The sequence below is a fragment of the Cryptomeria japonica genome, chromosome 4 (genome assembly GCF_030272615.1).
Source record: "Cryptomeria japonica chromosome 4, Sugi_1.0, whole genome shotgun sequence".
Classification (NCBI taxonomy): domain Eukaryota; kingdom Viridiplantae; phylum Streptophyta; class Pinopsida; order Cupressales; family Cupressaceae; genus Cryptomeria; species Cryptomeria japonica.
The window spans coordinates 614,487,397-614,501,806 of NC_081408.1; the positions used below are offsets into that span (position 1 = coordinate 614,487,397).

At 36.7% G+C, this 14,410-nt stretch overlaps 1 protein-coding gene across 1 annotated transcript in view; it reads right to left on the reverse strand.

The window, feature by feature from the left end:
* Positions 1-13,854, reverse strand: part of LOC131041044 (probable 26S proteasome non-ATPase regulatory subunit 3) — a 38,311-nt gene extending 24,457 nt beyond the window's left edge. Inside the window, exons 1-2 of the mRNA XM_057974018.2 lie at positions 13,510-13,854; positions 13,244-13,434 (exon numbers count right to left, since the gene is read on the reverse strand). Coding sequence (XP_057830001.1) covers positions 13,244-13,434; positions 13,510-13,618 — 300 coding nt within the window. The 5' untranslated portion in view covers positions 13,619-13,854. The remainder of the gene's footprint in view (positions 1-13,243; positions 13,435-13,509) is intronic.
* Between the last annotated feature and the right edge of the window lie 556 nt (positions 13,855-14,410).

Here is a 14,410-nt window from a genome sequence, read left to right on the forward strand (position 1 = left end):
AAAGATATATTCTAAAAGCTTTAAAAGATTCTCCATGGAATACAATCTCAAAATCCGAATGAGACGACAGTTGATATCTACTCTTAAGTCAAAGACTACCTATTAGACATATAAGCATCGAAGGTTACAATGGAAAAGGAAAAACAGAACCTCCCATGGAATGTCAATATACACAGAGATATCCATTTCTGCATGCATTTGGTGTCTTTCAATTCGTCCATTTGAGACCTGTTGTCATTTTTGGTCCATCAGTGAGAACCGATCAGAGATATGTTCCATGGACCAGCGCTGCCCCAGTTTGATCCAAGAGAAGAAGATGGAATCATAAAGTATGAAGTGTTGTCTTGTCGGAAGTTCCTTTCCCACGCCTTCTCTTCCTCTCTCTACCCCGGAACTCCGGAGCCCCCAGGTTCCCAAGTTCCTAAGTCCTCAACCCCGGAACCCCTAGGTTCCCAAGTTCCTACGCCTTCTCTTCCTCTCTCTTTCCCGGAACTCCGGGACCCCGAGGTTCCGAAGTTCCCTTCCTTGGTCTCTTGTTCTCTTGCCCCGGAACTCCGGAACCCCGAAGTTCCCAAGTTGCTAGTCTTCCCAACTTCAGTGACCCAGGTCTCCGAAGTTCCCCCAACTTCGGTGACCTAGGTCTCCGAAGTTCCTAAGTCTTCTCTTCCTCAACTCTGGAATCCCCAGGTTCCCAAGTTCCTTTTTCCTCAACCCAGAACCCCCAGATTCCCAAGTTCCTAAGTCTTCTACCCCAGAACTCCAAAACCCCCAAGTTCCCAAGTTCCTTTTTCCTCAACCCCGGAACTCCGGAACCCCCAGGTTTCCAAGTTCCTAGTCTTCAACCCCGAAACTCCGAAACCCCAAAGTTCCCAAGTTCCCAAGTCTTCCCAACTTCGGTGACCCAGGTCTCCAAAGTTCCTAAGTCTTCTCTTACCTCGGAACTCCGTAACCCCCAGGTTCCCAAGTTCCTAAGTCTTCCCAACTTCGGTGACCCAGGTCTCCAAAGTTCCCCCAACTTCGGTGACCCAAGTCCCCAAAGTCTTCCAAACTTCTTTTCGGATGGTGTGATCGACACTCAAGGCTTTAAATGCTCCGACAGCTTTTGTGACTTATGCACCTTCTTTTGTGGAGCCACAGGGGTGCATTTAATGTTTTTGGCAGGATTTCCATCAGGAGAGGTACGGGGCCATGCTTGTTGTGGTGACTTATGTCATGTCTACATGCTCTGACTTTGGAAGGTCAGTCAATCCACCCTTCTTAGGGTTGCCTTTTCCGGGTATGGCTAGGTTGCTTGCATGTACAAAAGTCAAGTGCATGCACTTCCCTGCACTCCCAGACTGACATACAAGGGTCATGATCACTCTTGTAACCAATTTTCTATATAAAGGTTGTTATGCCTCATTGTAAAGGGTTTTCTCCCTGCTAGCTTGAGCTATTCTATCCTCTCCCACTTCTCTTGTATTATTTTGTATTTTGCAACTGTAAGTTGGCCATTGGCCTTATAATTAATTGAAATCACCATTCTTGCCTTCTTTCAACTTATGTATGCTATGTATGTTTCTTACCTTCATCATAGGTGTATGTTTTGTGGCACTTCTCTCATATCTGTTGTGTTAAATTTATTTTTGAGTGTGACTTGTGGGAAACCTTCTCCCCTCTTAACATTCAACGAATTCTAACCTCCATACATGCATCGAGGTCACTCATACAACTGAAGTTTGTGCATCTCCTGGGAGTTTCAATTGATTCTTTGTGTCATTTCGGGTAGGGAGAGAAACAATCTCTTCTTGGTGCATCACCTCCAATTTCAAGCATTTCTCTCTTCCCTTTACCTCTGCAATTTGTTAGGATAGGCCTAGGAGTTAGTTTTGTAGTGTTGAGTTGGTTCAACACCTGAACCTAATTGAAGAAGGAAGTCGGGCTCCTCCAGAGATTCAACCCCTTGCGCAAGGTCCCACAAGGTTGTTTCCATGTTTCACAAGGTTGCTGAGTTGATAGCTTAGCAAGGGTGCAAGCTTTTGTGATAACATGACCTTTTCCAGTCTCAATATTGTTTCCAAATTTTTGTAATTACATATTTTATTGAAAAATTTATGTCTATTTACTAAAGACAATATTGTTAATCCTCGTAGTTTTGGAAGACATAAATTGAATGCTTTTGTCGGTGGTCATAGCTCGTGCATGTGGGAAGTAGCATAGACATGCATACAACTTTATATGTTAATTATAAGATATAAACAGTATGTTATAGCTCATTCCATATTTCTAAGGTATTTTTCTTTAAGGCATTTGTTAGATTTATTCCTAATGGCATCTGTTGCTAAAGGACAAGGATAAATTCATTCCTCAAAGTATTTGAGGTTGAAGGGAGAAAATAGGTTCATTCCTCAAGGCATTTGTTGGTTAAGAGAAAGGCTCTCTTTATTAATGAAGACATTTTTTATTAAACATTCTTTAAGTTCTTCTATGATTTTAATTAAAACTTTATCCATCAGGGCTATTAAGGCATGTTACTGATGTTTTATGATGTTTATGGCTTGTTTCAAGGATAAGGATGTCCTAACACAAAACAAGTAAGAAACATCCTTATACCACCCTCCAACCACCACTTGCAAGTGGGTTTGTTCTTGAGACATCCTCAGACACACAACATGGAGGAAACATTCCTCTACCACCCTCCAACCACCACCTGCAATTGGATTTGTCCTTGAGACATCCCTACAAAAGCAAGGGTGTAATTATGGTGCCCTGCTCTGTAGGGGAGGTTTGCAAAACTCCTTATGTCCACGTGGGACACCTATGCACCCCTCAAACATCTAAGGGATGTCAAGGAGTTCCCAAGGGAAGTTGGCAAGACTCTTGACATATCCATGACAACCAACGGGCACCTACATGTCCCTCGACCATTTAAGGGACATTGAGGAGTCACCATGTAAGGGATGTCAAGATAAAAAAAATTAAATGGTTTTAACAAGCAAGGAACATCGGTAAGACTTCTCCTCATGACAATCAAGAGATTCCTAGACACCCCTTGACCATCCTAGGAACATCGGGGATTCCCCATGCCAAACAAAGGCAACAAGATCTTGCCTTTTAAAATAGTTTTAAATAGTCTAAACACCTAGCCCTATCCCCAAATTGCTAACACCACAGCTCACACCACAAAAATCACCATCACATTTTGCCATTTGCATTAAACAAGAGCAAGAGAGTAAGGATGACTTCAATCGTCTTTGCCGATCAATCGTTCCAATCATTCATCAAGCTTTCAAGTTTAAGGTAAGACTTCAAAAGTTCACATGAAAATAATTATTTAAGTAAAAAAGGTAGTTACAAACTATCATGAAGTGGTAATATGGCTATAGAGCTTAAACTATAAGTAGAGAATGATAGTAGCATATCCACTAAGATAACAGTGGTTATGAAGAAAATGAGACGAAAAACCCCCAACAAAGATGATCAATGATTAAAGAACTAAAATAACTATTTAGTGAAAGTTCTATTAAAAAATATTCAACTTTTTCAGAGGATAATCAGCGAACAAAAGTGCAGATGTGGCTATGGACTGACTATATGAATGCAAAAGTAAAAACATATAGCAGGAGGTATTATGTTCTATTGTTATATCTGATGTCAAAAGAGCCATAATAGGAGCCTGTCAATGGTTCCTTTTCTCAACTGAGGGTGATTCAGGCTCTAAGTACTGAATGTTGTCATATCCTTACTAGGCCATTGCAGTGGGTTGAAAGGTACCATGGCTTGCCTTTTTATGGAGGGATTGGGAAGTCCATCTCCTGGAACATTTCAGCTTACCCTTTTTATAGAAGGATCCTTCTAAAGCACGTTTTCTATCACAGCAATTCTCTGCTGCTGATATTGAATACAAGTAACCGGTAGCTCATTGCTAGTCTAGTGTCCCCTCCTTCAGAAGTAAACCAAGAATGGTCATTTAAGGAGTTATGTCTTTTTAAGGGAAATTATATTTAAGAAAGGCCAAGCAAGGAGAAGCAGGCATTCATCGATGAACAATTGTATTTTCTGATTTCTAATCCTTGCTGGAGCTTTGGACTTCAGTTTGATTATCTTGAGGATGAAAACCCTCTAGATATAAAATTGGAGCAGAAAACTCCACAATTCCTTGGAGTAATTTCATACAGGAGTCACCATTGGGCTGAACCGTTGAAATTTCTGATTAATATTAATATTACCCTTGTGTTTGACGGGAGCTGTGACTGATGCAGTAATTCTGCATTCATTTTGGGTAGAAATATATCATGCTTGTGGCTGTGATCTGCACAAAAAATAGAGTGCTAACAGCTGGGTACCATCCGCCATATAAATCACTGCCATTAGATTGGGATAATGGTTTCCTTATGATTGTTGGTTGTTGATGATACATTTCATCGTAGCTGCAGCAGTAAAGGTCCCATACAGCTAGTCACTAGGTTCCACGTAAATGAATTACATCATTATTTCCAAGGTAACACCTGCAAGTTAGGGCATAAATCAGATATATAGAGGATCTATATGGTATAGGCAGCTTTCATACCACTGTCGTAACAGCAATATGAGTCTGGATTATTGTGCACAGCCCTGTTAAATCACTGCCACAGCAAAGGCATTGATCATCGTGTTGACTTCATTATTGATCCAGGTATCGAGGATTGCAAGATTTATTATTATTGATGTTTCGGGACTGCTGGAATGCACATAAGTCCATATTGTATGCGTCATAAATACCCTAAGTTGCTGTTCCATAAACCAATTTGCCTATCAATTAAAGTATTCAATTTACTGAATTATTATTCTTCATTTTCAGATTTTAGCTAATCTACAAATCTGATCCATGTTGCTGTTTCTCTGCACTGTACTATATCAATGAAATATTTCAATTTGTGTAATCAAGAAATGCCAAAAAGGAGGGCATGAAATCAGATTATCTTAGCCACCAAGCTTCTGCAGTTGGTATACTCAGTCCATATTTTTGACACCAAAGTTGCATGGAAACAGAAACGGGTACGGTATCGGATACCGATACGGCCATTTTTTGAGACCTCTAATTTGGAAACGGCAGGATAAAGCATTCATAAAAAACACATACACATATTTAACACAATTTTCTAAAATTATAAGCACGATAATTGTCAAATTTAAGTCTAAATTAAAACTAATATAATAAAGATAAAAAGAAACAGTGTAAACTTATTATTAGTCGATTAAATAAAAATTATAAAATTTAAATCTAAATATAAATCAAAACAATTTAATTTTACAAAAAAATAGAAATTAAAAACTAAAATTTTATAAATGCACAATAATTGTCAAATTTAAATATAAATTAAAAATATTAATAAGAAAAAAACTAAATATAAATTTAAAATTTAAAATGTAAAGTTACTGTTAACGATTAAATAAAATTTAAATATAAATATAAACTAAAAATATTAATAAAGAAAAAAAACTAACTATAAATTTAAATTTAAAAAGCAAACATTGTAAAGTAAATCAATGAAATAAAATTTAAATCTATAAATTAAAAATATTAATAAAGAAAGAAAAACTAAATATAAATTAATTATTGAAATAAAACAAATAGTAAATCGATTAAATAAAATTTAAATACAATGAAGTTTCAAACCTTATATTAAAATTTCCTACGGCCACGATGGAGGAAGAAGAGCACGCCATGTAGACCAGAAAAACGCACGCATCTGGCACGGTTTAGAAAACGACAAGTTTAGAAAACAGCAAATTTCTCGAAACGCACAAAAATCTACTCAGAAATCTACTCCTGTCAAACCTGGCACGGTTTAGAAAATGGCAAGTTTCTTGCAACACTACAAAACGTTTTTCTGCCGTATCTCTTCAGTACGGTTTCTGTTTCGTACCGGGTACGGCGGTATGCATACCAAGGGTTTGGGGGTGCCATTTCCGGTAACTCTGTTTGACACCACTGGCCAAGTTATTGATGGTGTTTTCAAAAAAATTGACAGCTCAAAGGATGACATCCTCCGCTTACACAGTCAACCTGTATCTGTTGAGCCTTGGTGGGGATTGTTCTGATTTTTAGACTGAGACCAAACCTAAAACCCACATGATCAAAATGCCACTTCTAACAATGTACAAAAAACAAACAATGACTCATGGATAGTTTGGTTGGGGGATGGAAGCAAGGATAATGTGAGGGACCATTTGAGGAAGATTATTCAGATCAGGTATTGGGTGGAACAAAAACCCAGGGAAGAGCACACAGCTCCGCAAGAGTATTGTCCATTTGGAATTGAGTCCTGGGAATACTGGGAGATAAAGGACAAGAAGGTGGAAAGGTGGCTTAACATGTCATGGCCAGAGTTAAGTAAGGTTTAAATTATGCATGAATTGATAAGAATGTACCTATGTCCTTTGTAGATGTTGTAAATCATGGACGGGGAATATCCTCATAATGAATAGGAAGAGAACCAGGTCCTTTGGAACTGGTTTGCCTAATGAAAGTATTCATTTTGACAATATATATCTTTGAACTTCCTGAACAGACCTTCAAATTCTCTTCTTCTATTGCTGTTGTGCATTTGCAAAGATCCAAACCTTTCTTTCTCTAACAGACTATGGTTTCCTCTTTTGATGATGTGTCTTATCCTGGCTTTGTCCACAGTGACAAGTGGTAAGATTTGCATTAATATTATAGCCTAGTATATACAGGTGTCTAGGATTTCATTTTTTATACCAGTTTCCTATTAGTTTGTGCCTTACAAACTCCTCTTTGACACTCTAATTTGAGACAAGATGAGAGCACTTGTGAACTGGCTTCCAATGGAATGATCTTTATGCATGTTACATTGATGAGTATAATGCCCATTTCCTAATCCTTTGAAAATAACAAGCAGAGCACCTTGTCACCGTGAATGCTATCATTCCTGTTGATGCTGGGTGAAGTGTGTCTCTGCGGGATAAAAACAAATGTTCTCTCAAGAAAGGGAACCTACAGTGAAGTTTGGGCAAACAGATTTTGAAGCCTTTGTATGAGAAATGTAAAAACAGGAGTCGGGAATAGGCAGTATATAAACAATTGTTCACAAACAGCTTTATTTTGAAGCTTGAAATAGAGTATTATCATCTTTTTTGTATCTTTAAAAGTAATAAAAGTTGGGTCAATGCGTTTGACTCGAAAACTACACAGTTGAATCCTGATAGCAATATAATTTGACTTACTGTGGAAAACATCTCCTACTTATCAATAAAAGCCTTATTCATCAAAAGGATAAAATATATTAAAAAATTTAAAACTAAAGATTTATATTAAAAATTAAAAGCCTATTAAAATCAAAAAGATAATATAGAAACTTCATGTTTTAACATTTCAACCTAAGGCTAGAGCTCCATTCAATTGGATCTCCTGACTCAACAAGCAAATTATATACCAGCAGCAAAGGAAGGAGTTGGCCTCATATACCAGCAAGTTGCAGAGCTTGAACATGGAGACATTCATAAAAAGAAGCAGCTGCTTGGTCATGGAACATAATTTCTAATTTCAATAGGGGTTTGAGCCATCATAAAAGATAAAAAATAGAGTTTTGTGCCACTCAACATCTGCTGCACCTTTGAGCGCATGTGTTGTGTTTTACATTTTAAAGCAATTGTATATATTCGAAAAATCAGGGTTTTTATGTTTTAGGGGCCAAATGTTTTATTTAAATAAATATTTACTTGAATACAGCACAAACAATTAAAAAAATATTTTAATATTTAGTTCCAATTAAGTTGTTAGGATAGACTTTAAGAATATTCTTTATTCTTTTAGTTGTCATCTACTTTTCTTAGATGTCAATCTTATCCTTATCGGATAAATCAGATAACTCATTTGTAACTCTTATTTATAAAGACACTCACTCTTTTGTTAATATCAACTATTATTTTGGTAATCATTTTCTGTGTCATTACTTTTCATAATATGGCATCAGAGCTCAAGTTTTGAAGGAACCTCAAGATCGGTGACAAAAGAATTTATCAAAAGGGCTTGTACGAATTTGTACGTCGTCATATGGATCTACCAAGGAAAGAAAATCTCAGATTTCTTTCTTGAAATTTTGTAGGATTTTTCAATAAATTTGTAGGTATTCATTCTGAAGTTTTGGCAAACTTTTTTGATCATTCAAGGGATTATTTTACCTGAAATTCAAAGTGTTTTTCAAAATATTTTTTAACAAAATTTGTCGGTTTTTCTAGATTAAAACCGCAAGGATTTTTTTATTTCCTGAAAATCGCAGGTTTGGACTGGAGCAGGTATTTTTCTGTCTCCTAATTCATGTGGCTTTTTCCAACAAATCGCACCAAATTTTCTTCATATTTCTTTGCATGATTTTTGTATAAAATTGTGGGTGATTCTGATGCTTAAAATTTTGGACAGTTTTTAATCAAAAAATGGTGTCATTTTTTGATGTTTTCCTTGCTCGAAAAGGGTTTTGTTCTCATCTGCAACAGCTTGGAAAAGAAAATCGAGGGCTTTTTCTGGCATTCTAGCAAAATGAAACGGGATTACAGAATGTTTGATGGGATTTTTGAAGAATTTTCCTAGCAAATATCATGATTTTCTGCATCTTTCCAATGACTCCTAGGGTTTTAGGCAAAGTTTCTGTTTTTTCCAGAATTGTTGTGAAGACTTTTTTGCAATTTTTAGATAAAATCGTGGTTCTTTTTTGGCCACCTAGAACTTTGATCTACTTTTTTACATTTTTTTAATGGGCATTCGAACTTTCTGTAATAGTTTTAGTAATTTTCTTTGCAAAAATTTTCCCTGTTTTTTGATAAAATCGAGGATTTTACCTTGTTGCCAGGGTTTTGGCAAACTTCTCCCTAGAAATATTACAGGGTTTTTCTTCAAATTGGTGGGTCTCTAGTTTTCCGTGTTTTTGGAGCACTTGAGGTATGGCTTGATTGATCAACATCATGTTGAAAGTCAGCCAAAAGCTCACTGGCAAAAATTACAATACCTGGAAGCTGTGGATGCTCACTATTTTTGAGTATAGGTGCCTTGATCAAATATTCCTCGGTACTAACACCCAACCAACAGTTGCAAGTAAAACCAAGACAAGTACGATGAGCATAATCATGAAGTAGTTATGCTCATTAAGTTATCCCTCACAAATGAAATGCTTATGGAGATTCCTTCAAATAAATACCTACTAGATCTGCACAAGGCATAAGATAAAAATAGGGTATTCTTCTTGAAGAATATGTTGTTCTTGATCATGATGGACAAGAAGTTGTCTTTGCAGGATCATTTGATGAAGATTAAAGACATTTGCAATCAGTTAGCTACTATTGGTCACACAATGGAAGAAAAAGACACGGTGGTCATAACATTAAAAAGCCTACCACCCTCTTACAAGCATTTCATAGAAACACTCAACATCACGTCTACCAATGTTGACCTGAAGTTCGATGACATATGCAACAAACTCTTGTAGCAAGACAAATGGAAGAAGCAATTTGGTAGCAGTTGTGATTCACCGAATGTGGAACAAGCATTTGCAACCAAGGACAAAGGCAAAAGCAAGTGGCATCAAAAGAAAGGTCAAGGACAGCATGAAGACACTTCAAAAAATCTGAACTCTATCATATGTCATTACTGTGGTAAACTTGGTCACATGAAGAGGTTTGGCAAAAAGAGGTTGGTTGATTAGCAATCCAACCAAGGACGGTCTCCACCAATGCCTTATGTCGCAGAACATTATGAGCAAAAGGAGTCAGCCTTCTACACTTTTTGACCAGGAAATCATTTCAAGGTTTTTTCAAGGTTTTGGGATAAGTTTGGTGTAGTTAACAGACTGACCATTAAGGGAAAGTATTAAAATAATATTGTAATATTTAGTTGTAATGGTCAATTAAGTTGTTAGGATAAACTTTAGGACTATTCTTTGTTCTTTTAGTTGCCATCTGCTTTTCTTAGTTGTATATCTTATCCTTATCAGATAAATCATTTGTAACTCTTATTTAATGAGACTTTTGCTCCTTTGTTAATATCGAATATTGAATACCAATCTTGGTAATCATTCTTTGTGTCATTACTTTTCGTAATACAAACAACTAGGTTGTCACATGCATATGCATTAGGCACAATAAACAAGTGGTTTCGTTTTGAATATGAGCAGGTATATTCCCTGAGCCAAAATTGGGTCATATCATACTCATACTTAGTACAATTTTATGCATATCAAGGAAGAGGGGGGAGGCGTATCATATAACTTTTCTTATTACTATAACTTGGTTTACAAAATTAAGCCCTTTCAAGAGACAATCTTTTGTGGTGAACCACTGAGGTATGTGATGTTTTCCTTGGGCTGAAATACATTTCTCACAACCATGAACATGGTCATTGTAAAAAATCGCTATTCTATTCCCAAAATTGAGGATGTCTTCGATGAACTTCACCACACCAAACTTTTTGCTATGATAGATCTCAAGTTAGGATATCATCGAATTCTTAATGAACCCTTAGATTTCTAGAAGTTGACCTTCAAAGCCAACAAACATTTGTTAGAATGTTTGATCCTACCCTCCAAGTTGACCAAAGTGCCAATGAGATTCGTTCTTATGATGAATAACATTCCTTGGAAATTCACAAATTCCATACTGTTGTCAATCTTGACAACATTCTCATTGCCAACAAAACATGGGAGGAACATTTCCAACACCTACTTGCAACAAAATGTAGATTCAAAAATGTAGAAATGCTATTTTTCCATAAACGAGATATGATATATCATATTCAAGGTTCATGTTAGTCATGAATGGCCTACACACAATGTGCCTTAGAAAACTTCACAACTTTTTGGGATTGGTTATTTCTTATTTAGGTTGACCTAGGTTTTTCTCACATCAAATGGCTATTGAAACAAGTTGCCAAACATAACACCAAAGAAACTTTCACATAGCCAACCACAAAAAAATGCATTCAAGTCATTGAAATGAAGACTTTGTTTTCGCTAAAGCTCACATTGCCTAGTCTTCAACAACAATTTGAGATTGAGGTTGTTACTCTTGACTATGCCCATGGTGCAATCCTCACTCAATTTGATCACCCAATTGCTTATTGCATTAAGGTATTCGTTGTTACAATATGAAAGTATCATATATATGACCAAGAATTTCATGCCATTTTCTAAGCATGTAAGCATTAGAAGTGCTACAAATTGAAAAAAGAGACTACCATTCATAGATCTTACCAACTTTTGGAATTCACACAAATGCTAAAAATACTACAATAAGAGTGGAATCAAAACGGTCTCCATATCTTATGCAGTTTCACTTGAATATTAGACAAAAGAAAGGAAGTGTCAAATCCCCAAACCAAAGCTCCTCCCTTTGAGCTTGAGACAAAGTGAATATGGGACCAAAACTTGGCCAAAATTGTAAAAAAATACAATTCAAACTTTGCAAATATCTACTGCATATAGCATAGTGATAAGTTGATTCCAAATTACTACTTGCAAGATGGACTCTAGTATCATCTATGACACTTATGTGCTTTGCACAAGGCAAAGATCCTGAAGTTGAGATGGGAGAATTGTTTCACAAAGTCCCGTGACATTTTGGAGTGGATAAAACACTCACAATTTTGTAGAAGCATACCACAACTAAAGGAAATTGTTTTGGAATACACAAAATACAATATTCATCTATATTGTAGCCAAGCCAACCAACAAGAAACAGATGTATACTTCGTTTTTAATCCCAACGAAATATTGGGAATCAATTGCCATCAAATTCCTATTTAGAAATTGCTAACAATCTTAGGAGAAATATGTTGAATATGTTACACAATCCAATAGTGTGCAACAAAATGACAAATCAAAGCACAAACACATACAAACACAAAATTTACTTTGCCATAATATTTAAAAAGCAATATTACAATATACAAGAGAGTTAACTTGTGCTAAGATGAATCTTCATCCTCAATCAGGTTTTTATTCTATTTATAATGTAATTGTTTTAGGGCTTAGATAGGGGAGTGTTAGGTGTGAATTACTCTATAGTTAAATGGGATTTATCTTTTTGGGTGTACTTTGAAGTTCGACCCGGAGGATCTGCAAATCCATCTTGCCCAGCAACGTCGGCATGTTCCTGGAAACACACAAGACACTAAAGGACCATTTCCACATGAAACCCGACTTTTCAAGCATTTCTGAAACATATCCACTAAGTATCCCGACCAAGCTCAAAACAAAAGACATTTCAATGGTGGAATGGAAGAGGTAGATGTAGTTTCCTACAATAGTAGAGTACAATGTTATTCATTGTAGATTCCAAAAGAAACTCCATACTATATGATTTACACAATATTGTTCAACAATATGAGCGTGTGTTGAGATTAAAAGGGTCTATCTTAAGTTGGAACATAACCTTGCTACTGAATTGATCATGAGTAGCTACCCTCCCCTAAAATTGAGTCTACCCGATTAGAAAATCAATGAGAAATGAGAATGAAATTTTGGTCATACATAGGTCAGACACTAGCATCATTCACCCCATCAAATCATTCCCAATTGTAATGGTTGAAACGATGATTCTTAACGGATGTATGCAAGCCATAAGGAGATAAGCAACGTAATAATCAAAGATAAATTTCCAATTTTTACCATTATTAAGCTATTGAATAGTTTGCACAGTGCAGTTCTCTTTATCAAGTTAAATCTTTGTTCTGGGTAGCATAAGATCCCTGAGGAAAAAACATGTATAAAACAAAAATCCATAACTCGTGACATTCACCACAAGTCATGTATATAAACACTAACAAGTCACTATAATGTTTTGTCTGAAATTATGCCTCCAATGCAGTCTCATTAACAGCCTAGTTGAAGAAATCATTGGAAAGGCCTACAGTAACAACTCGAGCATTCCAAAAAACCTACAAGACTCACTTCCTCACCAATTCTCATGGCCCTGGATTTCACTAAAACATCCACTATTAATGTGACAGATAAAGACAAATAAGTGAAGCAATTTTGACGCAAGGGGATCCATTTTGTAAGCAAACAGCTGGTGAGGATGAGTCCGCCCCAAATAACATATGAAAACTTGATGTTGACCACATACTCTATATCATCAAACAATAACGGCATATCTCAGGGGTAGCCATTTGCCAATTGGAAACACATGGCTTATACAATGTTAAGAACACCAACAGCAATGGGAATACCTAGTCAGCCCCAGCGGGTCCATGTGAAGAGAGAGAAAAATGTACCTTAGGAAAATAGGGCAGGAGGCGAGAAGAGACGTCGGAGGCGGCTGGAAGAAGGTGGGTCAGGAAAGCGACAAGGTGAGTTGCCCTAATCCTCCTCCGCAGAGTTATCACGTGCCGTATCCCACGAATCATGAGGCGCACCTCCTTTGTCACCACCCCTTTCTCTATCAATGCCGCCACGTTCTTCAGATCTGCCCGAACGAAAACCCCGCTTATTTACCATCTGCAAACAGAAGCCCTAGCAAAACAAAGCAAAAGTCACTTACGAGTCACCACCGACGTGGAGGAGTTGGAATTGGCGGGTGCAGGTGAGTCCTTCATCTCGATATCCATCTCCGTCTCCGTCTCCGTCTTCATCTCCACGTCCTGAGTCATTCTGTAATTGCTTTGGGCATACCGGTTTCACCCGCAGCGAGCCTAAATGCAGCTTTAGATATACTGTAGTTGCTTTCCGAAGCCAACTTTTCCCTCAAAATCGTACTTTATGAAAAAAACACAGCAATTCTCTTTAACTGATTACACAAAGTATTTTTCTGGTTTTTTTTTTAATAAATTGTTCTTCTCGCTGTCGATGGTAGTCATTTAGATTGACTTTGAACGTGCTCGTGGTGCACCAAAGAGGTGTGGAAGGTAAAATGGAGAAAAAATAGATTTTTCAATATATATTTGTGTGTTATATGAGGTTCATTGGTAGGTTATTTGGAAATGATATTGTTTGTGGAACAAAAGTCTTAATTAAAAAGTGATAGCTTCAAATCAACTATGTATTCATTTATAGAGATTCAAACATGATTGAAACAAAACTTCTACATCTCGAAGATAATTAGGGTTCATTACTAATAAATTAATGTTATGTTTACAATAGAAAGAGAGGGGAGAAAGAAAAAGAGAAAGATGGTTATGGAGAGGAGGAGAGGGGGGAAAAAAGAGAGAGGAGATAGAGACAGATAGAGATAAAAGAGATAAATATAGAGAGAGGGAGAGAGACGGAGAGATAGAGAGAGGGGGGGGAATATAGGGTTAAAGAGGGAGAGATAATGAGATAGAGATGGAGGGAGATATGTATATGTATATGTATATGTGTGTGTGTGTGTATACATACATACATAAATATACACACACACACACACACACATGTGTGTGTGTGTATATACATACATTATATAT